Here is a 24,866-nt window from a genome sequence, read left to right as displayed (position 1 = left end):
CTCTCTCCAGGACCTGGGCACCATGGTGGAACAGCTGGTGAGATTCCTGGGGGTCTCGTATGATAAGGCTCAGTTGGAGTCCACGGTAGAGCATTGCCACCAGCTAATCGACCAGTGCTGTAACGCCGAGGCGCTTCCGATTGGCCGAGGTGAGTACACAGCCGCTATAGTCCTTATTTCTGAGATCCAATGTGAACACGGGGGTTGTCCACCTTTAGGGTCTTTTTTTTGTTACTTATTTGCTTGTATTTAGGGCTAAAAATCATTTTTGCAATTTGGTTTTATTTAAAATGTTGCCCGTTTGCCTTCTATATCCGCTGTGTGCAGAATGAGTTAACTGAGAATCCGTCAGTGAGCTCCTTCAGATTGAATAATGGAATAATTTGTACCTCTGTCTTTTTTTGAGCTGCTCTCAGCTGATTTATGGCCACGAATCAAAGAAAGAAATCAAGACCTTGTAATATGGTGCAACATTTATTTTATGAAACCAAATAGTAAAAATGATTTTGAGCATTTAAGAAAAAAATTAATAAATAATGATAACCTATCCTTGGGGCAGGACAATAATATCAGATCAGTGGGGATCAAACTCCAAAACGATCAGATGATCGGCAGGGTCTGTGACTCACTCTAAATGGCACAGCGCCATAGAGGGTGTAGTGGCCATGAGTGGTACTGCAGGTTCTCTATTGTGCAAGTGAATGGGTGAAAACTTGACCCATTCACTTGTACAATAGAGAGACGATCATTTCCCAAGGCCTTTGATTAGGTTTTTATTCATTTTTTTGTTAATTTAGTTCATGATTATTTTATTTTTTAGTAAAAAAAAAAAATTAATTTATATGTAAGATTTTTACTTTAACTTCCTTTTATGCTAATGTTATGTCTATATTTTTCATGCATTATTTATTTCTAGAATCATTTATGTTTTTCCATCTTTCCGTTGTGGATCTTATTTTTCGGTTCTGTTTTGCTTTCTTTTAGCTCATTGGTTGTTTTCATTCTGAAGATTCAGTTCTTCTTTAGCTTGTATTGCATGCGCCCCAGTTACAGGAAGGCAGCGGCGTCAGGTGGGTCACGTCTCATAAATAATGCCGCAGGTCAGCTGCCTGTACGCTCACATCTAAAGGAACATTTCACCGGGGGTTAAAAATGTCAAAATACATTTAAGATAAAAACCTGAGTCAATAAACAGTAGGTCGGAATATGACGATACTCTCCCTTTAAGGAGGATGATCATTAGTTTTCAGATATTCCTTCATTGTACCCACTAACTCCCAGTGAGCTATAGTCACACCTGCTGTTTTAGCGGGCGCATCTTGTAGTCCCAGGGTGAGTCAAGAGCTCAGATATGATGTGTAAGTCACTACACACGGGGGGGTGATCACTTGTTTCATTCTCTCCAATTTTGTTCAGCAGTTTTCTGTAAAGGTACCGTCACATTTAGCGACGCTGCAGCGATCTAGACAACGATCCCGATTGCTGCAGCGTCGCTGTTTGGTCGCTGGAGAGCTGTCACACAGACCGCTCTCCAGCGACCAACGATGCGAACTCCCCTGGTAACCAGGGTAAACATCGGGTTACTAAGCGCAGGGCCGCGCTTAGTAACCCGATGTTTACCCTGGTTACCAGCGCCTGTGGCGTCCCCCGGCGCTGTGCTTTCCTGCACCGACTGTGAGTGCCGGCCGGAAAGCAGAGCGGTGACGTCACCGCTGTGCTTTACAGCCGGCCGGCGCTGACAGTGCAGGGCAGCAGAACACCGGGGGATAGACACCGGAAGGTAAGTATGTAGTGTTTGTTTTTTTTTACATTTACATTGGTAACCAGGGTAAACATTGGGTTACTAAGCGCGGCCCTGCGCTTAGTAACCCGATGTTTACCCTGGTTACCAGTGAAGACATCGCTGAATCGGCGTCACACACGCCGATTCAGCGATGTCTGCGGGTGATCAGCGACGAAATAAAGTTCTGGCCTTTCTGCTCCGACCAACGATGTCACAGCAGGATCCAGATGGCTGTTGCGTGTCAAACACAACGATATCGTTATCCAGGACGCTGCAACGTCATGGATCGCTAGCGATATCGTTGTTAAATTGTTCAGTGTGAAGGTACCTTAAGTTCAACACGATTAGTGTTTTATCAGCAGGAGATTATCACTGCAGGCCTAGATGTTGTGAGCCAGGCAGTCCAGCTAATCTGTATACAGTTATATGAAAAAGTTTGGGCACCCCTATTAATCTTAAGCTTAATGTTTTATAAAAATAGGTTTTTTTGCAACAACTATTTCAGTTTCGTATATCTAATAACTGTTGGACACAGTAATGTTCCTTCCTTGAAATGAGGTTTATTGTACTAACAGAAAATGTGCAATCTGCATTCAAACACAATTTGACAGGTGCATAAGTATGGGCACCCCACCAGAAAAGTGACATTAATATTTAGTAGATCCTCCTTTTGCAAAAATAACAGCCTCTAGTCGCTTCCTGTAGCTTTTAATGAGTTCCTGGATCCTGGATGAAGGTATTTTTGACCATTCCTCTTTACAAAACAATTCCAGTTCAGTTAAGTTTGATGGTCGCCGAGCATGGACAGCCCTCTTCAAATGATCCCACAGATGTTCAATGATATTCAGGTCTGGGGACTGGGATGGCCATTCCAGAACAGTGTAATTGCTCCTCTGCATGAATGCCTGAGTAGATTTGGAATGGTGTTTTGGATCATTGTCTTGCTGAAAGATCCATCCCCTGCATAACTTCAACTTTGTCACTGATTCATGAACATTATTGTCAAGAATCTGCTGATACTGAGAGGAATCCATGCATCCCTCAACTTTAACAAGATTCCCGGTGCCGGCATTGGCCACACAGCCCCAAAGCATGATGGAACCTCCACCAAATTTTACTGTGGGTAGCAAGTGTTTTTCTTGGAATGCTGTGTTTTTTGGCCGCCATGCATAACGTCTTTTTGTATGACCAAACAACTCAATCTTGGTTTCATCAGTCCACAGGACCTTCTTCCAAAAAGAAATTGGCTTCTCCAAATGTGCTTTTGCATACCTCAGCCGACTCTGTTTGTGGCGTGCTTGCAGAAATGGCTTCTTTCACATCACTCTCCCATACAGCTTCTCCTTGTGCAAAGTGCGTTGTATAGTTGACCGATGCACAGTGACACCATCTGCAGCAAGTTGATGCTGCAGCTCTCTGGAGGTGGTCTGATGATTGTCCTTGACTGATCTCACCATTCTTCTTCTCTGCCTTTCTGATGTTTTTCTTGGCCTGCCACTTCTGGCCTTAACAAGAACTGTACCTGTGTTCTTCCATTTCCTTACTATGTTCCTCACAGTGGAAATTGACAGGTTAAATCTCTGAGACGGCTTTTTGTATCCTTCCCCTGAACAACTATGTTGGATAATCTTTGTTTTCAGATCATTAGACAGTTGTTTTGAGGAACCCATGATGCCACTCTTCAGAGGAGATTCAAACAGGAGAACAACTTGCAAGTGGCCACTTTAAGTAGCTTTTCTCATGATTGCATACACCTGGCTATGAAGTTCAAAGCTCAATGAGGTTAGAAAACAAAAAAAAAGTGCTTTAGTAAGTCAGTAAAAAGTAGGAGTATTTAAAACAAGAAAATGATAAGGGTGCCCATACTTATGCACCTGTCAAATTTTGTTTGAATGCAGATTGCACATTTTCTGTTAGTACAATAAACCTCATTTCAAGGCAGAAACATTACTGTGTCCAACAGTTATTAGATATATGAAACTGAAATAGCTGTTGCAAAAAATTTTTTTTTTTTATAAAACATTAAGCTTAAGATTAATAGGGGTGCCCAAACTTTTTCATATACCTGTAAACCCACCCCAAACACTGATTGGTAAGTTGCTTGACAGTGTATAGAGGAAGCTGCCAATCAGTGGTGTGGGCGGAGTTATATACAGCTCAGCATTCAGAGCTCTGCCACATCTACAGCAGAGAAAACAGGGATTCTATCAAGACTGCACCAAGCAGCCCAGTAAGTGACACATCACTGGTATCAGGGTCTCTGCCCCTACATCATGCTGCTTTCAGATTACATAGCAAAAACCTACTGACAGATTAACTTTAAAGGACACTGTGTAATACCCTTTTCCTCCTGTGGGGGAGCTGTAGAGAAATGTAACACTTGTTGTCAGCTTTACATATAGATTCCATATGTCTCCTGGAGGTCCCGTCACATTGTGATCAGTTTATTATAATTTTTATTATTATTCTTGAATAAAGGGGTTATCCAAAGTGGATAATAATCCCTTTAAATGAACTGAAACTATGACTCTTTAGTAATTTACTGGAGTCTCTCCCGCTGAAGCTCCTGTAGAAGGCAAAAATCAGTCAACCCTCTAAAAAAATCAGTTTTTTTAGACTTTTAATGAAATGTCTACTTTTTAAAAATTCTGACTATCACTCCCATCATGTGTCCGATGACCATAGATGATTAGAAAGGGGTTAAACAATTTCTCTGAGTTGTCCAAAACCAAACTGCGCCCCCAATCCACAGGTTGTGTGCGGTATTACTACAGAGACCCTATTTAGTTCAGAGCAGCTGAGCTGTAATACCGGACACAACCTGTGTATAAGGGGTGGCGCTGTTTTTCTAAAAATATTCTTACTACCCCTGCCCGAAGCAGAGCAACGCTGCCCCCTATGGACAAGGATCTGAGAAGTAGGGAAAATTGTCAAATGTAACTGCAGTTTTTAACTTTTTTTTTTCTTTTCAGGAAGGGTCGGCCTGTGGAAAGATATATTCACTGTTTCGATGAATGACAAATTCGACCTGGTGTATAAGCAGCGGATGGGGAAGTCGGATCTGACGTTTGACTTCAGCCTATAGGAAACGCATGCATTAACCCCGCGTACTCGCCTGACGAGAGTACGGCCTCTGCACAATATTCTGTAATTACCCCATGTAACTCTTTCACCAGAACCGTTCCCAGGCCGCGGCCCGTCTCCCACTATTTCATTGCTTGTATCTTCTTCCATCCACGGAGCAGTGACTGCTGACACATCCGGTGCCAGGTACTGATGGTGGTGTCTGGTACTGACGGTGGTGCCAGGTACTAATGGCGGTGCCGGGTACTGATGGTGGTGCCGGGTACTGAAGGTGGTGCCGGGTACTGACGGTGGTGCAGGGTACAAATGGCAGTGCCCGGTACTGATGGTGGTGCCGGGTACTGATGGTGGTGCCGGGTACTGATGGTGGTGCCCGGTACTGATGGCGGTGCCGGGTACTGATGGTGGTGCCCGGTACTGATGGCGGTGCCGGGTACTGACGGCGGTGCCGGGTACTGATGGTTGTGCCCGGTACTGAAGGCGGTGCCGGGTACTGACGGTGGTGCCAGGTACTGATGGCGGTGCCGGGTACTGATGGTTGTGCCCGGTACTGAAGGCGGTGCCGGGTACTGACGGTGGTGCCAGGTACTGATGGCGGTGCCAGGTACTGATGGCGGTGCCGGGTACTGATGGCGGTGCCGGGCACTGATGGCGGTGCCCGGTACTGATGGCGGTGCCCAGTACTGATGGCGGTGCCGGGTACCATCCAGGAGCCGCCGCTCAGCCGCATCCAAGCCTGGTGAACCTGGAATATGGATCCTGTCCTGTCTCTTCTCTCTTTATCTTTGTGGAGCTAATAGTTTCTCATATTTTCTAGCGCTTTTCAATGGAAAATCTTTGATAAATTAGATTCCGGTGGCGGAGCGGATGGACGGCCGGACGGTCGCTGGCCGGGGCAGCCGATGCTGTGTGTGAATCTCAGGGCTTTGTGGTCGCATTGGTCGTCTGGTTTGTGTCATCATTCAATAGAAATAAAATTTTAATCTTATATATCAGCTTGGAGTTTATGGGGTTTTTCCTTGAAGTTATTGGGTGCATTGCCCCCCCCCCCCTCCCGATGCCAGGGACAAAAGCGGCCGTGATCATCTGTCCAACTCCATATAGGAACAGAACGTATACTCCAACACCGCTCCGTTAGTAGAGGCGACTGGGGGGGGAACAGGAGTCCCAACTTCTCTGCTTCCTCCCAATATGCCGGTTGTACCAGCCTGCCAGCGGCCTCTGCACACCAGGTAACATACAGTGACTGACGAGTGCCAAGAAAAAAGCTGACATCGTGTGTGTTTCAGAGGAATGTGCCTCTTTTTTCTGTGAGGCATCTGTGTGGCACTATCATTTTGTGTGAGGGAGGGCACATCATGGGGCACTGATTTATAGGGTATTTATGTGTGGCACTGATTAATGGTAGCATTGTGTGGCACTGTGCTGTTTTGCATATTGTAGGCAAGATACTTTGTGGCATTTGCACTCATCAGCCCGGAAGCTGTGCATGGGACGTACTTGGACGTTCCAACATGACAACGATCCAAAACACAAGGCCAAGTGGAGCTATCATTGGCTACAGCAGAACACAGTGAAGGTTCTGGAGCGGCCATCTCAGTCTCCTGACCTCAATATCATTGAGCCACTTTGCAGAGATCTCAAGCGCACAGTTTATGCTAGACAGCCCAGGAATTTACAGGAACTGGAGTCTTTTTGCCAAGAAGAGTGGACAGCTTTACCATCTGAGAAAATAAAGAACCTCATCCACAACTACCACAGAAGACTTCAAGCTGTCATTGATGTTAGAGGGGGCAATACACGGTATTAAGAAATGGGGTATGTGAACTTTGGATCAGGGTCATTTGGATGTTTTGGGCTGTCAATTTGAAGAGAAAACACAATAGTTTGACAATAAATGGCTTCACCCAACCACTAACCATGAGTGGAGAAAAAGTTGTGGTGTTATCATTCATATTCTCTGAGAAAAGGCCAAGAAAGCTAAAATTCTGCCAGGGTATGTAAACTTTTGAGCACAGCTGTAGATAACTTTTTTTTTACTTGTTATTCCCATAATCTTCCACTAGATGGAGACATTTGCACATTTATTCTCATATACTCATAGTGCTTAATCTTTTCCCATGGACTCGATGCAGTCAGGTCACCTTTCTTAGATGCAAATATTCCACCGTAATGGCCCAATAATGAAAGTTTAAGTAAACATAAAAGATTATTTTTAATAATAAAATTAAGCACCTGTAGCATTTTCCTATGACTTGAGTGATACTCAACTTTACCATATAACAAAATACAACTTTAAGTTGCCATTAAATGGTTAATGTCATTTTAACGAACTTTGCATAGATCACCAGTACAACAAAGTACAAGAAACTTTGTAATATATCCATTCAGAGATACACACTTCTTTCTCCACTTACAGTGGGGGAAATAATTATTTGATCCCTTGCTGATTTTGTAAGGTTGCCCACTGACAAAGACATGAACAGTCTATAATTTTAAGGGTAGGTGAATTTTAACATTGAGAGATAGAATATCAAAAATAAAATTCAGAAAATCGCAATGTATAAATTATATAAATTTATATGCATTTTGCAGTGAGAAATAAGTATTGGATCCCCTACCAACCATTAAGGCCGGGATCACACATACGCGAGATACGTCCGAGTCTCGCAGGTGAAACCCCAGCTCTGGCGCCGGCACTCCGGAGTGGAGCGTGCAGCCGCACAGCAATACACAGAGCCACACGCTTTGCTCCGGAGTGCCGGCGCCAGAGCTGGGGTTTCACCTGTGAGACTCGGACGTATCTCGCGTATGTGTGATCCCGGCCTAAGAGCTCTGGCTCCTACAGACCAGTTAGACGCACCTAATTAACTCGTTACCTGCACTAAAGACAGCTGTCTTATACAGTCATGGCCAAAAGTATTGACACCCCTTCAATTCTGGCAGATAATACTCAGTTTCTTCCTGAAAATGATTGCAATCACAAATTCTTTGGTATTATTATCTTTATTTAATTTGTCTTAAATGAAAAAAACACAAAAAGAATTGTCTTGAAGCCAAATTGGATATAATTCCACACCAAACATAAAAAAGGGGGTGGACAAAATATTGGCACTGTTCGAAAAATCATGTGATGCTTCTCTAATTAGTGTAATTAGCAGCACCTGTAACTTACCTGTGGCACCTAACAGGTGCTGGCAATAACTAAATCACACTTGCAGCCAGTTGACATGGATTAAAGTTGACTCAACCTCTGTCCTGTGTCCTTGTGTGCACCACATTGAGCATGGAGAAAAGAAAGAAGACCAAAGAACTGTCTGAGGACTTGAGAAACCAAATTGTGAGGAAGCATGAGCAATCTCAAGGCTACAAGTCCATCTCCAAAGACCTGAATGTTCCTGTGTCTACCGTGCGCAGTGTCATCAAGAAGTTTAAAGCTCATGGCACTGTGGCTAACCTCCCCAGATGTGGACGGAAAAGAAAAATTGACAAGAGATTTCAACGCAAGATTGTGCGGATGTTGGATAAAGAACCCCGACTAACATCCAAACAAGTTCAAGCTGCCCTGCAGTCCGAGGGTACAACAGTGTCAACCCGTACTATCCATCGGCGTCTGAATGAAAAGGGACTGTATGGTAGGAGACCCAGGAAGACCCCACTTCTTACCCCGAGACATAAAAAAGCCAGGCTGGAGTTTGCCAAAACTTACCTGAAAAAGCCTAAAACGTTTTGGAAGAATGTTCTCTTGTCAGATGAGACAAAAGTAGAGCTTTTGGGGCAAAGGCATCAACATAGAGTTTACAGGAGAAAAAAAGAGGCATTCAAAGAAAAGAACACGGTCCCTACAGTCAAACATGGCGGAGGTTCCCTGATGTTTTGGGGTTGCTTTGCTGCCTCTGGCACTGGACTGCTTGACCGTGTGCATGGCATTATGAAGTCTGAAGACTACCAACAAATTTTGCAGCATAATGTAGGGCCCAGTGTGAGAAAGCTGGGTCTCCCTCAGAGGTCATGGGTCTTCCAGCAGGACAATGACCCAAAACACACTTCAAAAAGCACTAGAAAATGGTTTGAGAGAAAGCACTGGAGATTTCTAAGGTGGCCAGCAATGAGTCCAGCCCTGAATCCCATAGAACACCTGTGCAGAGATCTAAAAATGGCAGTTTGGAGAAGGCACCCTTCAAATATCAGGGACCTGGAGCAGTTTGCCAAAGAAGAATGGTCTAAAATTCCAGCAGAGGATTGTAAGAAACTCATTGATGGTTACCAGAAGCGGTTGGTCGCAGTTATTTTGGATAAAGGTTGTGCCACCAAGTATTAGGCTGAGGGTGCCAATACTTTTGTCTGGCCCATTTTTGGAGTTTTGTGTGAAATGATCAATGTTTTGCTTTTTGCTTCATTCTCTTTTGTGTTTTTTCATTTAAGACAAATTAAATGAAGATAATAATACCAAAGAATTTGTGTTTGCAATCAGTTTCAGGAAGAAACTGAGTATTATCTGACAGAATTGCAGGGGTGTCAATACTTTTGGCCATGACTGTAGATCACCAGTACAACAAAGTACAAGAATCTTTGTAATATATCTATTCAGAGAAACACACTTCTGTCTCCACTTATGAGCCATTTCTGAACTTTGCATAAATCACTACTACAAGGGAATACAAGAAATTTTGGAATATATCTTTTCATAGAAATATACGTCTTTCTCCACTTATGAGCCACTTCTCGCCTCTGCTTTCTTAACTTATCATCCACTATGAAAAAATAAAAGCACGTTTGGTCAAAACAAAGGACTTATCCCTTACTGAGAGATCAGATTACAGTTTTCTATTGAAAACTATAGAGAAGGTAGCAGAATAAAGGCAGAGGGTACACACAGACAAATTGTCCTGCTGCTTTCTAGTAAGTGTTTTATTTCAGCCTAACGCTGGATTCACATCTACACTGCTCAGTAATGCTGTATAATATCCTTTATGCTGCTGCTTCTGAACGGGTGTTATATAGAGATAGAAGAGCAGGATTATTTATGAGTGATGGGTATAGCAGCTGGTCTGTACCCACCAGCTCAGAGACAACTGACAATTAGAAATAGATCCCTCAGAGGGAAACAATTGCAGGATGAAAGTCATGTAGTGGGCAGGAATACTCTTATTCTTTATGTACATACACAACTTATTCTGAAAAGTCACCTAAAATTATGGGAACGACTTTTTAAAAAAGTTTTGTTTTAATAATATCACGTTTCCAACAGCTGCCAGTAGGTGGCGCAATGGTTTATCTACATAGGAAATAGCCTAAAAGTTTACAGCAGAGAGACCCCGACGCACGTCCGTGTTATATGCATCTATAATACACCAATCATTAGCAACGAATTACTGACGGAGCTTTCCAATTACTGGTATGAATAAATAGAAATGAATTGCTGACCCAGTATGGGGCAGATTAATACCACCCCCACCACAGCAGAGCTCCCCCCGGGACATATTTCTTATATCTTATGTCTTGCTGAGCACCAATATATATTAGATATACAGAGATTGGATCCTATAACTATCTTCTTCCAAAGATTGAGAAGTTTAATTTATCCGAGCACCAGGACATCGCGCCGTCTCCTCGCCGGCCTGTGCCGTGATTGAGAATCAGTGGGAATGTGCAGTAATTGTGCTGCCATGACTAGCTGTGAGATACGTACATGTAATAAAAAAAAAAGATTGTACCTTGAGGGTATTCATTTTAATTTTGCAAAAACTACAACTCCCAGCATTCCCTCCCCTGGTTTAAGATCATTAAAGGATCACAATAAATTGGCTCAATCAGCCGTAACGGTTACCGCAAGACCAAGCAACCAAGGGGGTCTACCACTGCACCCTGGAAGGGTAGCCATAGCCAGCATTCCCATGTATAGAGGGTGGTCTTCCTGGAAAAGGATGCCCTTTGTGAATTTCACACTTGCACCCCGTGGTCTTTTGCCCCTGCATACCACATAACCCAAGGTTCCTCGGAACAACTATAAGAGTCTAGAGATGGAGTTGGGCATATACGACCACCCATTTTACCATCTCTTCAGGGGGCACGGCTGACCCCTCAAGGTTTGTGCTGGTTGGCACACACAGAATAAGCCATCAATGTCTGGTTGACAATAGTCCAATTGCTGGTATCTCCATTACTGCCAAAAAAAGGGGTCTTCCCTCTGACTCAATGCCGATCCTATCAAGGTGTTTAGCTACGCAGACCCCAAAGCCAGGGAGCCTCCTGTACCACTGTTTTTATGGGCACATTATCCCCAGGATAGGATTCGTGTACCACTGTTATTGGCACCATTCTTTGAGGCACTTTATCCCAAACTTTTGTCTTGGATCCATCCTCGGGATGCAGATAAAGCTGAAATCTATGGGAATTGGGGGGTGTAGCCTCATTGACCTGCTATTTTCTGTCTCTTAGGATATAAGTCGTTTTAGGCACAAGACATACAAGGACTCATTGTGTACATGGCGTGGTGACATCACAATCTATCACACACTGGTACCAGATATCCTGGGCTCCACTTCCTTCCCCTGGATCCGCTGCCCTCTGTTGTGCTCCGCGTTGAGTTTTGTACGTTGCCCGCAGTGGATAACTGATATCATCTCCCTAGACCTACTTAAGACCTGTGTCTTGGGATTGTGACTGTAGACCTCTATGCTTGGTATGCTCCACCTTATGTGCTTTCACTTGCTTTCTTCCCTGCTAGGTTCCACTTCATCCATTCTGCTGCTCCTGAGCGTGTCTAGTCTTGGTTGCCCACTAGGCTTCCTGCCTGCTGCATCAATGCTCCGAGTCCGCGTGCCCACCAAGCCCTGAGGCTTAGAGGATCCACCTCACCTGGTGAACCTAACACCACCTCCTGCACCAAGGTCACTACACTATTGCGTAGCGACCAGTGGTTCTCATCCCTTTAACTGTAGACATATTTTCCAGCCATACTTTAGTAATGACTAATCCTCGCCGGATAGTTTTGTGTTCTATTCCACTTTTCAGTCTGAATAGTTAATGGAACATCTTGTTACCTTTCCATCACATCAATCCCCACACCGCCTGCAGACGTACGTGTGCTCCCACGCCTCCTCCTGCCGCAGACACCCCGATATCGTGACTCCCCGCGCTGTCATTTATCAGAAACACTCAGCGCTGATGCAAGATGCTTTCAGCCAGGTAACTTGGGATTTAGTAAGACTACATAACAACTGCTCACACTGACATCTATGGAGAGCGGAGCTGAGCTACTTCGTCTGCACCGAGATGATAACGGCTTGCGCCACAGCAAAGATAAAATTGGGGATAAATTGCTGATATCAGCCATCAGACCCCCGGTGATCCTGAGAATGGGACTCCGTAAAGGTGCACATGGTCTACCTCTCCTCTGCTTATTACCAATGGCACTGCCAGAAAGAGTGGGGTGCGGAATAGAGCAGAGATCACCATGCTCACCTCTACTCCAATCAAGTAGCCCCGTTTATGGGGACTGGTGGGGGGCCAAGAGGTGAGACTGCCAGCGATCCAATGTGTAGGGGACAACTTGTCATTCTGGAAAATAAAACTCTTTATACGTACCAAGAGGAAAAATAACTACAATAACTGGTGAGGGACAGGGGTTACATTTTAGGATGGAAGACACCTATGTGGGAAAATGGAAGCTGGGTATCTCTGTAGGGAGGCAAACACTAGGTTCACCTGTAGGAAGGAAAGCACTAGGTACATCTGTAGGAAGGAGGGCACTAGGTACATCTGTAGGAAGGTGGACACTAGGTACATCTGTAGAAAGGAGGACACTAGGTACATCTGTAGGAAGGAGGACACTAGGTACATCTGTAGGAAGGAGGACACTAGGTACATCTGTAGGAAGGAGGACACTAGGTTCACCTGTAGGAAGGAAAGCACTAGGTACATCTGTAGAAAGGAGGGCACTAGGTACATCTGTAGGAAGGTGGACACTAGGTACATCTGTAGAAAGGAGGACACTAGGTACATCTGTAGGAAGGAGGACACTAGGTACATCTGTAGGAAGGAGGGCACTAGGTACATCTGTAGGAAGGAGGACACTAGGTACATCTGTAGAAAGGAGGACACTAGGTACATCTGTAGAAAGGAGGACACTAGGTACATCTGTAGGAAGGAGGACACTAGGTACATCTGTAGGAAGGAGGACACTAGGTACATCTGTAGGAAGGAGGACACTAGGTACATCTGTAGGAAGGAGGACACTAGGTACATCTGTAGAAAGGAGGGCACTAGGTACATCTGTAGGAAGGAGGACACTAGGTACATCTGTAGGAAGGTGGACACTAGGTACATCTGTAGAAAGGAGGACACTAGGTACATGTGTAGAAAGGAGGGCACTAGGTACATCTGTAGGAAGGAGGACACTAGGTACATCTGTAGGAAGGAGGACACTAGGTACATCTGTAGGAAGGAGGACACTAGGTACCTCTGTAGAAAGGAGGACACTAGGTACATCTGTAGGAAGGAGGACACTAGGTACATCTGTAGGAAGGAGGACACTAGGTACATCTGTAGGAAGGAGGGCACTAGGTACATCTGTAGAAAGGAGGACACTAGGTACATCTGTAGGAAGGTGGACACTAGGTACATCTGTAGAAAGGAGGACACTAGGTACATCTGTAGAAAGGAGGGCACTAGGTACATCTGTAGGAAGGAGGACACTAGGTACATCTGTAGGAAGGAGGACACTAGGTACATCTGTAGGAAGGAGGACACTAGGTACCTCTGTAGAAAGGAGGACACTAGGTACATCTGTAGGAAGGAGGACACTAGGTATATCTGTAGGAAGGAGGACACTAGGTACATCTGTAGGAAGGAGGACACTAGGTACATCTGTAGGAAGGAGGATATTAGGTACATCTGTAGGAAGGAGGCCAGTAGGTACATCTGTAGGAAGGAGGACACTAGGTTCACCTGTAGGAAGGAAGCACTAGGTACATCTGTAGAAAGGAGGGCACTAGGTACATCTGTAGGAAGGAGGACACTAGGTACATCTGTAGGAAGGAGGACACTAGGTACCTCTGTAGGAAGGAGGATATTAGGTACATCTGTAGGAAGGAGGACACTAGGTACATCTGTAGAAAGGAGGACACTAGGTACCTCTGTAGGAAGGAGGACACTAGGTACATCTGTAGAAAGGAGGATATTAGGTACATCTGTAGGAAGGAGGCCAGTAGGTACATCTGTAGGAAGGAGGACACTAGGTTCATCTGCAGGAAGGAGGACACTAGGTACATCTGTAGGAAGGAGGACACTAGGTTCATCTGTAGGAAGGAGGACACTAGGTACATCTGTACGAAGGAGGACACTAGGTTCGTCTGCAGGAAGGAGGACATTAGGTACATCTGTAGGAAGGAGAACACTAGGTACATCTATAGGAAGGAGGACACTAGGTTCATCTGCAGGAAGGAGGACACTAGGTATATCTGTAGGAAGGAGGACACTAGGTTCATCTGCAGGAAGGAGGACACTAGGTACATCTGCAGGAAGGAGGACACTAGGTATATCTGTAGGAAGGAGGACACTAGGTTCATCTGTAGGAAGGAGGACACTAGGTACATCTGTAGGAAGACAGACACAAGGCACCTCTGTAGGAAGGATATCACTAGGTACAATACATCTGTGGAAAGGAGGATATTAGGTACATCTGTAGGAAGGAGGACATTAGGTACATCTGTAGGAACCCGAGGCTTTCGTGGGACTCTAAGACACGTAGCAGAACCACAGGGCACAACACTACACATTACCTGCCAGGCACCACACCTAAGACGCAGCAGCACCTAAGGGTCCCGGGGCATGTTAGAGTCCCTGTAAAAAGGCTTAAGCTGCCCGTCGTGCAGGTACCTGTCCCAGGACAGGGGGAAACTGGAGGACCCTGTAGGAAGCTTCAGGCAGCAGGGACCTCACCTTGAAAGGCGCTAGTTGGAAGGCTCATGGACCTCTACTCGGACAAGGGAACTCTCATTTGTCTCTGAGCTGGCCGGACTACCATCATCCGTGCCTGGTACCCTGGACTGTGGCCAGCAACCCACAAGTAAACCAGGTAAAGACTAACAACTGTCTCCTCTATTTATTCACTGGCTATATCATCTACGCCACACACCATAGGACCCCTAGGGACCCCGCTTCACCTGTGGGAAGTGTAACATCTATGCTGCCGCAACATTCCCCAGGGGACACCTCTAATGCAGTGTCGGCCCCATTGCTGACCAAACTCCACAGGTGGCGTCATGACAAACTTTGAACATTAATCCCTTTAACGTTGATGCCCAGGGCCATGGACCGGGTCACAGCCACCATGACATCCCCCCTTTTGCAACCGGACCAGGTACCGAGTATCCCACTGCCCTGTGGGCGCGTCAGGTACATCTGTATAAAGGAGAAAACTAGTACATCTGTAGGAAGGAGGACACTAGGTCCATCTGTAATAAGGAGGGCACTAGGTACATCTGTAGGAAGGAGAACACTAGGTCCATCTGCAAAAAGGAGGACACTAGGTACCTCTGTAGGAAGGAGGACCCGCGATCACTAGGTACATTTGTAGGAAGGAGAATACTGGTATCTCTATATGAAGGAGAACACTAGTACTTCTGTACAAAGGAGGACACTAGGTGTCTCTGTTGGAAGGAGAACACTTGTACCTCTGTATGAAGGAGGACACAGGTACATCTGTAGGAAGGAGGACATTAGCACCTCTGTATGAAGGAGGACATTAGCACCTCTGTAGGAAGGAGGACATTAGTACCTTTGTAGGAAGGAGGACATTACCTCTGTAGGAAGGAGGACATTAGTACCTCTGCAGGAAGTAGGGAACTAGGTATGTCTATAGGAAGGACACTAGGTACATCTGTAAGAAGAAAACTATGTACCTTTCTATGAAGGAGGGTACTAGGTACATCTATAGGAAGGAGGACACTAGGTACATCTGTAAGGAGAAAACTATGTACCTTTCTATGAAGGAGGGTACTAGGTACATCTATAGGAAGGAGGACACTAGGTACATCTGTAGTAAGGAGGGAACTAGTTATCTCGGTAGGAAGGAGGACACTAGGTACATATGTAGGAAAGAAGCGAACTGGGTACTATTGTAGGAAGGAGAACAGTAAGTACTTCTGTAGGGAGTATGGCACTAGGTACTTGTGTAGGAAGAAGGGCACTAGGTACTTCTGTAGGGAGTATGGCACTAGGTACTTGTGTAGGAAGAAGGGCACTAGGTACTTCTGTAGGGAGGAGGGAACTAGGTACTTCTGTAGGGAGGAGGGAACTAGGTATCTCAGTAAGAAGGAGGACACAAGTAACATTGCCAAACTTTCTAGCTCTGGATTGTCTCTGGGGAGTAACATGATGTCTCATCACATGGCGCTATATAGTACAGTAATACAGAACGGTTCCAGCATTGCCATGTGCTAATAAGATGGGCATACATATGAAATAGCTGTCGGCTGAACGTTCTTTCTATAGACAGCTATCGCTCTCCCAACCTCAATGCGTTATCAGAATAATTTTTCCTGCTTCTTAGCTGCCTAATAGTATGGTCTGTATCAATAAAGGGTTTTATTATAACACATAGACCCTACTTGTCCCATTATACAGTCCCCGAGGGTCCGTCAGCTGTGCCATGTAAAACATTGATCAAGTCCTAATCCATTATACATGAATAATTAATACTTTAATTCTCCCCCTCATACAGACCCCCGACTCTGCGTCATGTGGGCTTGTGGGTAATGCGATAGTCACACGTCCATACAAATAATCAGAACTGTCTGCTCTGTGCTCGAGCCAAATGATTAACTGGGTGGACGAAAGAAATTGAATTAGAGAGACCCCCAGCTGCTTATCATCCAGGCAATTACCCAAATCAGGGAAAATCTCCGATAGATGATTATTTATCGCTCTGACAATTAAAATATTCCATGTTTATCATAGTCTTTCATTTAGGCTAATGATGGATGAAACATAAGAGCCAGTTAACAAATTCTAGTGGCCGCCTGAGTGTATTACCATCATTTTATATTGTAAATGATCACCGTTGTTTCAAGAAACTTAGATTAATCTGATGTCCAATGCAATACAAAAAATTGTAAATAACTTTCTTTAAACTGATGTTTTCTTACCCCTGAAAAATCATTGCAAAGTGCCGGCCACTAGGTGTCTCCCTTCTGCTCTTTACTGCCTGTTGTCAGGTGCCATCTGCCTCTAGTGCAGAGAAGCAGAGATGGAAGTAAGGTGGGTTTATGTCTTCTCCTTTCTGTCAAACTACATACCAGCATGACAGAAGAGGTAAGAGCTTTCAGTCAGGGCAGGCAAACCATTGGACAATAGTAGGAGCAATGCGTGTTGCTAAGCGAATAAAGTTCCAGCACTTATAGTACTGACAGAATGCTGATAGGGGGGACTGCACATGAAAGCAGAATGGGTGGCAAGTTTGAGAGCATGAGCATCAGGGCAGTTCCTGGACTTATTAGACTAGTATGTGCACTGGCATTTTTAGTTTTTAGTGGGTGAGGGCAGTAAGATGCTGCTTTTACTCTGGTTTTCAATGCGCTCTAAAAGTCCGTTAGTTGGGATATATCTTTGCGCAGTGCTTTCTATGCACACTAAATTTGGAGCATGTCCATTTATGTCCCAGACTTTTTGACTGGGGATTTAACCCTTTCTAATGCATTGTGTGAAATCAGCAACCAATATGCAAAATGCGAACTCTGCCACAAATCCGCCCTTTATGAACATACCCTATGATGTGGCACCACTCCGACCTCTGGAGCCACCACTGATCCCCATGACAGCAAGCAGCATGACTCCATTAAAAGGTGCAGACTTAACAAACCAGTGCCGAGACGCCTTCATTCTTGATGGCGGTCCAAGCAATATTCTATCCTTGCCAAACCAGGTGTGTGGCTAACGGATGATGCACACGTTCAGTAACTTAATTGTCGGTGGTGTCCAACATGTGATGGATCCCCCGTCACTCTTCACTCTGCTGGTTGGACGTGACACTGATCCGCCATCTCTGTCGGTCTGGAAACATTGGAAAACCTCTTGGAAAAGTTGTCAAATTTCCAAAAAGTTTAACAAATCCTCTTGGAAAGCGGCGTCTCTGAAAAGCTTCTTGTGCATGGCATCGGGATGTGTCCTTCCTCCTCAGATGGATCTCAGGCGTCCAAATTCTCCTTTTTGGGTTCCAATTAAAGGGCTTGGAAGGGTTCGGAGTAACCTCCGCAAGTTTACCGACCACTTGAAAAATTTGGCTTCTATGGACCAATTTTCTTCACCATCTATCAGTTGCCAGATTTAATCCTTTCCTACTTTTGCCGCGATCAGAATCCGATATTGGGGTCGTCTGAGCTTACAACCGTTCAGTCTCATCCTCACATCCAATATTTAACTCCTTCTCTAGTTTTACATCCCTTTTCTTGCCGCTTCTCCTGAATCTTTAATACGCCGGCATTTTATTTCTGACAACATCTTAAATCCCTTTCATCTGACCTCGGGGAGGCTCGACTCCTCAGAATTCACCGGACACGTTCCTTCCTTTCATCGCCGTCGTCCCGAAAGCTTCCTCTATAATTCAGTCGCTCACAAGTGACTCGGGAAGGATTTGACCTCCTACATTCTCAGGAAGAATCAGATCGCATTTATACATCAATCATCTGCTCAACGCACCTTCCAGAAGGATTGATTAAATATAACAAATGTAGGCATAAACGATTAAATATTGCGTTCTTATTTTCAATTGACCGCTGTAGCCAATTACTGGCTGCAGTGGTACAGAGACTTCTGAATGGGGCAGGGACCACTCCGGGGTCTATGCCTGCGCTGGACCCACTGAGGGGTTGAAAGGTGAGCATTCCTTAATCCAAGGCCGGGACAAGGCATTTTGGCTCCCAAGGTAGGTGAAGCCAGTTGCGCCCACCCCACTGGTGAACCCTAAACCCCCAAGCAAAAGAATTGGTTACAGACTAGGGTAACATTTCACCTGCGATGGGTCACGTAACAAGCTCTGGTGACAACTTCCACTAGAATTGATACTTTTTTTCACCATAAAATACCAGCAAAAGTAAAAAAGTAATGTACTTTATGGTCGAGGCTCAACAGGGAGCGTAATTTCAAAATTAGATATGGAGTCAGTCGTTGTTTGTGGACAATTTATATAATACGAGGGACAAATAGCGATATTCATCCCCTGACATCCTATATTTTAAATGTCAGACAAAAGCACAATCATGGAAACTAATATAACTATAATGGGTGCTGTTTGGTTTTAATTAAGGTGTCCAGCATTTGGATACCCTAGTGGAAACTAAACAGACCCTATTATAAATAAAAGGATACTTATGATGTTTTTTCCGTCATGCGACAAATACCGCTGGTGGTTCTGGAGGCGTATTCATGTATTGATGGTTGTCCTGGTGCTGTATTCGTGTACTACTGATGGCTCTGGTGATGTATTTGTCAAACACGTAGGTGGCGCCTGTGGTTTGTGGACCAACTGTGCCACAGGGCCGGGCTTACCTAGGAGGGACGTAGCTAAGCAGCCTCCTGGTTTTTACTGGAGCTCCTCATGGTGGAGTCAGGCTTGAGCTATAGGTAACCGCCAGGTACCACTCTAAGGCAGTCCCAGGCACTGCAGCTGCTGACCCCAGGGGTCAGCCTCGCAGACACAGACTGGTCTTGGAGTGACTGTCAGGAGAGGGTTGGTTCTGGATCCTGGAGCGGAAAGGATAATGACATGGAGTCGCAGACAGGGCTGGATTCTGACAGGACTCTGGAACACTAACCAGGACTGCCACAGGTGTAGGTTCTAATACTGATGGAATGGTTACAGGGTTCAGTTACCACCAGTGAGGCTTCACGGTTCAGGTTACAGGGGTCACCAGGTGCTGTTTCAGGGTTCAGGTACCGCGGGTGTGGCTTCAAGGTTCAGGAACCACTGATGCGATTTCAGGTTCAGGGCCTGGCCACACAAGGACCAGGGGAACAGGTACACATACAACTACACTGGATATTAGGACCTTGCAACATACAGTTAAACATGCTACACAAGGAACTACAAGAGTTGCTCAGGCACCTCCCTACTGAAGAGGGTGCCTTTTATACAAGATACCTCCCAGCTATTGGCTATGGTCATTTTCAAACTGCGCTCGCTGCCCCTTTAAGACCAGGGGAGCATGTGTGCACGTGCACTAGGCACCGCCCCGGAAGCCTGTGCAGCATGTACAAGAAGCAGGATGCAGGATAAGTGGAGGTCACCATGCAGTCGGAGCGGTGTGTTGGCACTCATGCATGGTGGGAGAAGGGGAATCATACATGGGTGCTGGCATTTGGATTACAGTATTCATGTAGTGATGACGGTTATGGTATTCATCACCAGAACAATCATCAATCGGTACATGATAACGAAACCACAATCATCATCAGAACATAAATTGCAGAAAAAAGCCATCCATAGTACATAAAAACGGCACCAGAACTATCACAAGTAAATAGGTCACTAAAACCACTATCAGTACATGAAAACATCATAAGAATAGTAATGAACTAATATACTCGTTGCTCGGGTTTTGCCGAGCACGCTCGGGTGGTCTCAGAGTATTTATGACTGCTCGGAGATTTAGTTTTCATCACCACAGTTGAATGATTTACAGCTACTAGCCAGCTTGAATACATGTGGGGATTCCCTAGCAACCAGGCAACCCCCACATGTCAGGCTGGCTAATAGCTGTAAATCATTCAGCTGAGGTGATGAAAACTAAATATCTGAACACTAACAAATACTCGGAGATCACCCGAGCGTGCTCTGGAAAACCAGAGTAACGAGTATACTTGCTCATCACTACATAAGAACCATTCAGTACATGAATGCATCACCAGAACCATAATCAGAAAACCACAGTCAGTAAATACACGAGTACATGAATACATCATGAGAACCACAGTCAGTAAATACACCAGTATATGAATACATCACCAAGTTTAGTACAGCATGAACAACAGTTTGTTTAGTATCGCATGAACCTACAACTCTTACTTTGTCCTTAGCAATGGTAAGGAGATGTTGGGATTTGTGGTTATCAGTCATTATCAGACTGTGGACCATACAAGAACTTTAGTACCAATGAGACGAAATCAGTATCAACAAGTAAACATTTACGTCCAGGTACCTCATAGGTGACATCTTCTCTGATTGGAGTTGTTCTTTTTTTTCATCTCCATCTTGCCCAGACTCCATAATGACTTTTCACATCCACATCTCGTCTTTACAGACTCTCGCTCTTCTCCAGTCTTCTGCAGCATATCCCAACATGGGTCACTTAAAAATAAGAGTGCAGCGCCCCAGAGACCTGGTCGTTGCAGTATGACACTCTGCCACTAAGGGGAGTGATGGTACGTCTGATGGCACTAAAGGAGTTCTTCTGACCAGGTATCACCAGCACACATTACACTTCACACTCCGGCCACTAGGGGGAGAAAAAGGCTTTATTTATTGGGCCACTCCTCACACTGGTAAAACTAGGGGTTGGATAGGAAGTTAGTCAGAAGCTGACTGGGTTGGATTCAGGCAACATCCCGTGGCAGGGGGTGTTGCAGAGAGAAGATTCAGGGGGGGCCCTGTCAGGCGTGGGAACCTGGCAGGTACCTAGCGACCAGAATAGAACGTTACGGAACCGCGCCTGTACTACCTTGCGGCGGTATCCTAAGAAAGAGACACGAAGCGAAGGATATTGTGGACAGTGAGAAACGAGATCAAGCACAAAGGAGAGCCAGTAGGAGTCGTGCCCGGAGAACGGCAACATCCTACTGAGGCGCGTAGCCGGTGCCCGGAACACCGAGGAAGTAACTGACTTCATGCCTTACTTCAAACTCCGCAGGACAGTTAATTATAGGTTGGCTGTCTACCTTACATCACCTACGCAGACATAGGGGGCAACGCGTGGAGAGGGGCGTCTCTAGGGTCCCGGAAGAACTCCGAGCCTACCCGTCAAACTGGTGCGTCCGAGCCATAACATACCTACGTGGGGGACGGAGAATAGAAAGAACTAGAAAGAACTGGAACAAATTAGAACGAACGAACGAGAACAAAAGTTGTGAGGACTATCCCGAATGCTCAGCAGGGAAGCACTACAACACACAGGTGCTATTGGTAGGCAACGATTTCCACCTGCAAAGAGAACTCTGGATGTGCCTTCGGACTGGCCGGTCTCAGATAGCCCTGTTAACTGTGCTCTGGATTGCGGATCCTGAAGTCTTCAGTAAAGAGGTAAAGAGACTGCAACCCTGTGTCCTCGTTATTGTCTGCACCTCACACAATCACCATCCACCTTACTGGGGCGCCCTGGGGACATACTTCACCTGTGGGAAGGTATACCATCTAGCTGCCATCACATCACCCCAGTGGACCCCAAGCAGCGTCGGTCACCCTGACCGAACACCACAGGTGGCATCACTAAACCTTGACAGACTCGTATCACCTTTCATTGGACGCCCCTTAGCAGGGTCATGGACCGGGTCCAGCCACCGTGACATCCCCAGAACTGAGCCAGCAGAGGACCGGTACCGAGTAACCCGTGGCCCTGCGTCTGGGGGCGCTCCAACTGTATTATTAATATGCCCTCTACACAAAAATATCTGTCCATACTATGACCTAAATAAGCATCCTAAGGTATATGGCATCCACACTGTCCGCTTTAATGAGCTATAACCTTCACACTGTCCGCCGTTATCAGCTATACCCGTCTCACCGTTCACCTTTATTAACACAGCCCCCCATGTATAGTATGAAGATTCCAACCGCAACCTATACAGCACTATGGGCCTACAGTCACCGATACGGTGTAATAGCCCCCAAAGCCTCTTATATACAGTATAATGTCCCCCCCCACAGTATGATATCCCCTACAGCCCCTCTACAATATGATGCCCCTTATATAGTATTTCTTCACAACCAGCCCCCAGTATGATATCCCCCACAGCCAGCTTCCTGTCCTCAACAACCAGCTGTCGCTTCGTCTTTACTGTACAGCAGTGGGCGCTAGACGGTGTGATGGCGTCACTGCATCGCGCCATCTGATGTCCCCTTACAAAAATGAATACAATTGAATGTGAGAAGATAATTCTGACCACCATGCCCGGGCACTGGCAGAGGAAGGGGTGAATGGTATCAATGTCTGACAATGCTCCCCAGAGTGCCTGCGGCCCGGCGGTCATCACCGTGCTGAATGCCTGTGGCTCAATGAAGGCGTCAAGCAGCCGCTGGCGTTCAGCAATGTAAGGTTTTTTTTTTTAAAGTGTGCCTCACCTAGTTAGGCGGGAGGTAGCTCCCTTGGCGGGAGTCTACCCTGCCTACCCCTCGTCTGGGCCCTGCCTCCATTTAATACTCATACAAAAGCTCCTTTCCAATTATCGATCAGTCGTCAAAATAGCAAGGTGATCATTTGTTGGGGGATTGGGCTGTCTATAGAGGCCCCGAAGCGGCCACTGTCAGCACCACATGACACCATCTAAACAGGAGATTCGCTGATGACAACAAGGATGCTGTACGGGGGGGACAAGATCATTCTGCATCCATCAATTCGGGTGTGAGAAGAAACCGAGTGCCGAGCAACCTGTCTATAGTGGTAGGTTCACCTTGTGAAGTGGACCCACTATTCCCAGGTCCAGGTGTTGGTGCACATGGGCATCGGGGACGGGGCACCCTCAGGAATCTTGGGAGCAGTAGGACAGATGAAGTGAAGTCAGCAGGGCAGCGAGGGTAGAAGTAGGTTATCATGGATTCCACAAGACGGGGAGAACACAAGAATCTTGAATAGCGATCCAAAGACGAAGGTGTGTGTCCTAAAGGGCCAAAAGGCTTAAGGAGATAAAGTCAGTGAGACACACCAGGCCACCGGAAAAACCCAACGTGAAGCCCAAGAGAGGGCTCTACAACGAAGGGAAGGGAGCAAAGATACCCGGTACAGGTGTGTAACTGTAAGATATCGTCAATGGAGGCTCATTAACCCCTTCATACACCCTGACATAATAAGCTGTGTGTGTATAGAGAAGGCTCAGGAGCTAAGGCTGCTCCATACGGGGCAGGTGCCGGCTGTGTTATACTGCCGGTATCTGGCTCTAGCAGCAGCGACCTGAACTAGCACCACCGTCCTCTGCCCTGAGGATTGGCTGCATAGATCATCATCAATTTCAATCTATAAAACTGTAGTATTCCAGTAATCAGGTTCAAGTCTACAAAGAGAACTAAGAAAAAACATAAGAATTGATAAATAAAATTAAAAAAAACAACACACACATAAATATATATATACTGTATATATACATGTATAAATAAAAACAGATATACTGTATACAGTATATATATAAAGAAATACAAACAGTATACGGTATATATACTGTATATATACATATATAAATAAAAAAGATATATACAGTATATATATATATATATATATTAAAATAAAAAATATATACATAGTATATATATAAAAAATATACTATATTTATATATACATGTATTAGCAAAAAAGATAGATATAAATAATATATATACTGTACATATATACAAATGAAAAAAAACATATATTACCGTTTTCTAGTCGTAGCACCTCACTCCACAAAAATGCAAAAAAAGCAATATGAATAAGAGTTGATAAAATTAAAAAATACATATATATATATACAGTAGATACTGTATAAATAAAAAGATATATACAGTATATATATATATAAATAAAAAATTATATACATAGTATATATATAAATGAATGAAATACATATTTTATTTACCGTATATATTCATGAATAACCCCCCAAAAATATATACAGGATATAAATACATATAAATAACCTAATCCCTGCACTGCCACTTATAGTTACTACCAAAGTCCCGCCCTATCTCCATGGAAACACTTCCACCAATAGAAATTCTGCCGCTTTCTCACACGTGACATTTATGACCAATCGGTAC

General features: G+C 45.0%; 1 protein-coding gene across 2 annotated transcripts in view; it reads left to right on the top strand.

Moving 5' to 3' along the window:
- SULT4A1 (sulfotransferase family 4A member 1) overlaps window positions 1–5,862 on the top strand; it is a 59,508-nt gene extending 53,646 nt beyond the window's left edge. The window contains exons 6-8 of one of the 2 annotated variants that reach the window (XR_011320657.1): window positions 11–149; window positions 4,756–5,072; window positions 5,167–5,862. Coding sequence is in view for 1 of the 2 variants with exons in the window: in XM_069763382.1 (XP_069619483.1) it covers window positions 11–149; window positions 4,756–4,868 (252 nt within the window). In the remaining variant the exon portion in view is untranslated. Of the gene's footprint in view, window positions 1–10; window positions 150–4,755 lie in introns of both variants that reach the window. The other variant, XM_069763382.1, reaches the window with a different exon arrangement.
- Window positions 5,863–24,866: the final 19,004 nt, after the last annotated feature.

This window comes from Ranitomeya imitator, chromosome 4 (genome assembly GCF_032444005.1).
Source record: "Ranitomeya imitator isolate aRanImi1 chromosome 4, aRanImi1.pri, whole genome shotgun sequence".
In the NCBI taxonomy this organism is placed as follows: Eukaryota; Metazoa; Chordata; class Amphibia; order Anura; family Dendrobatidae; genus Ranitomeya; species Ranitomeya imitator.
This window is presented reverse-complemented; position numbering and strand designations above follow the sequence as displayed.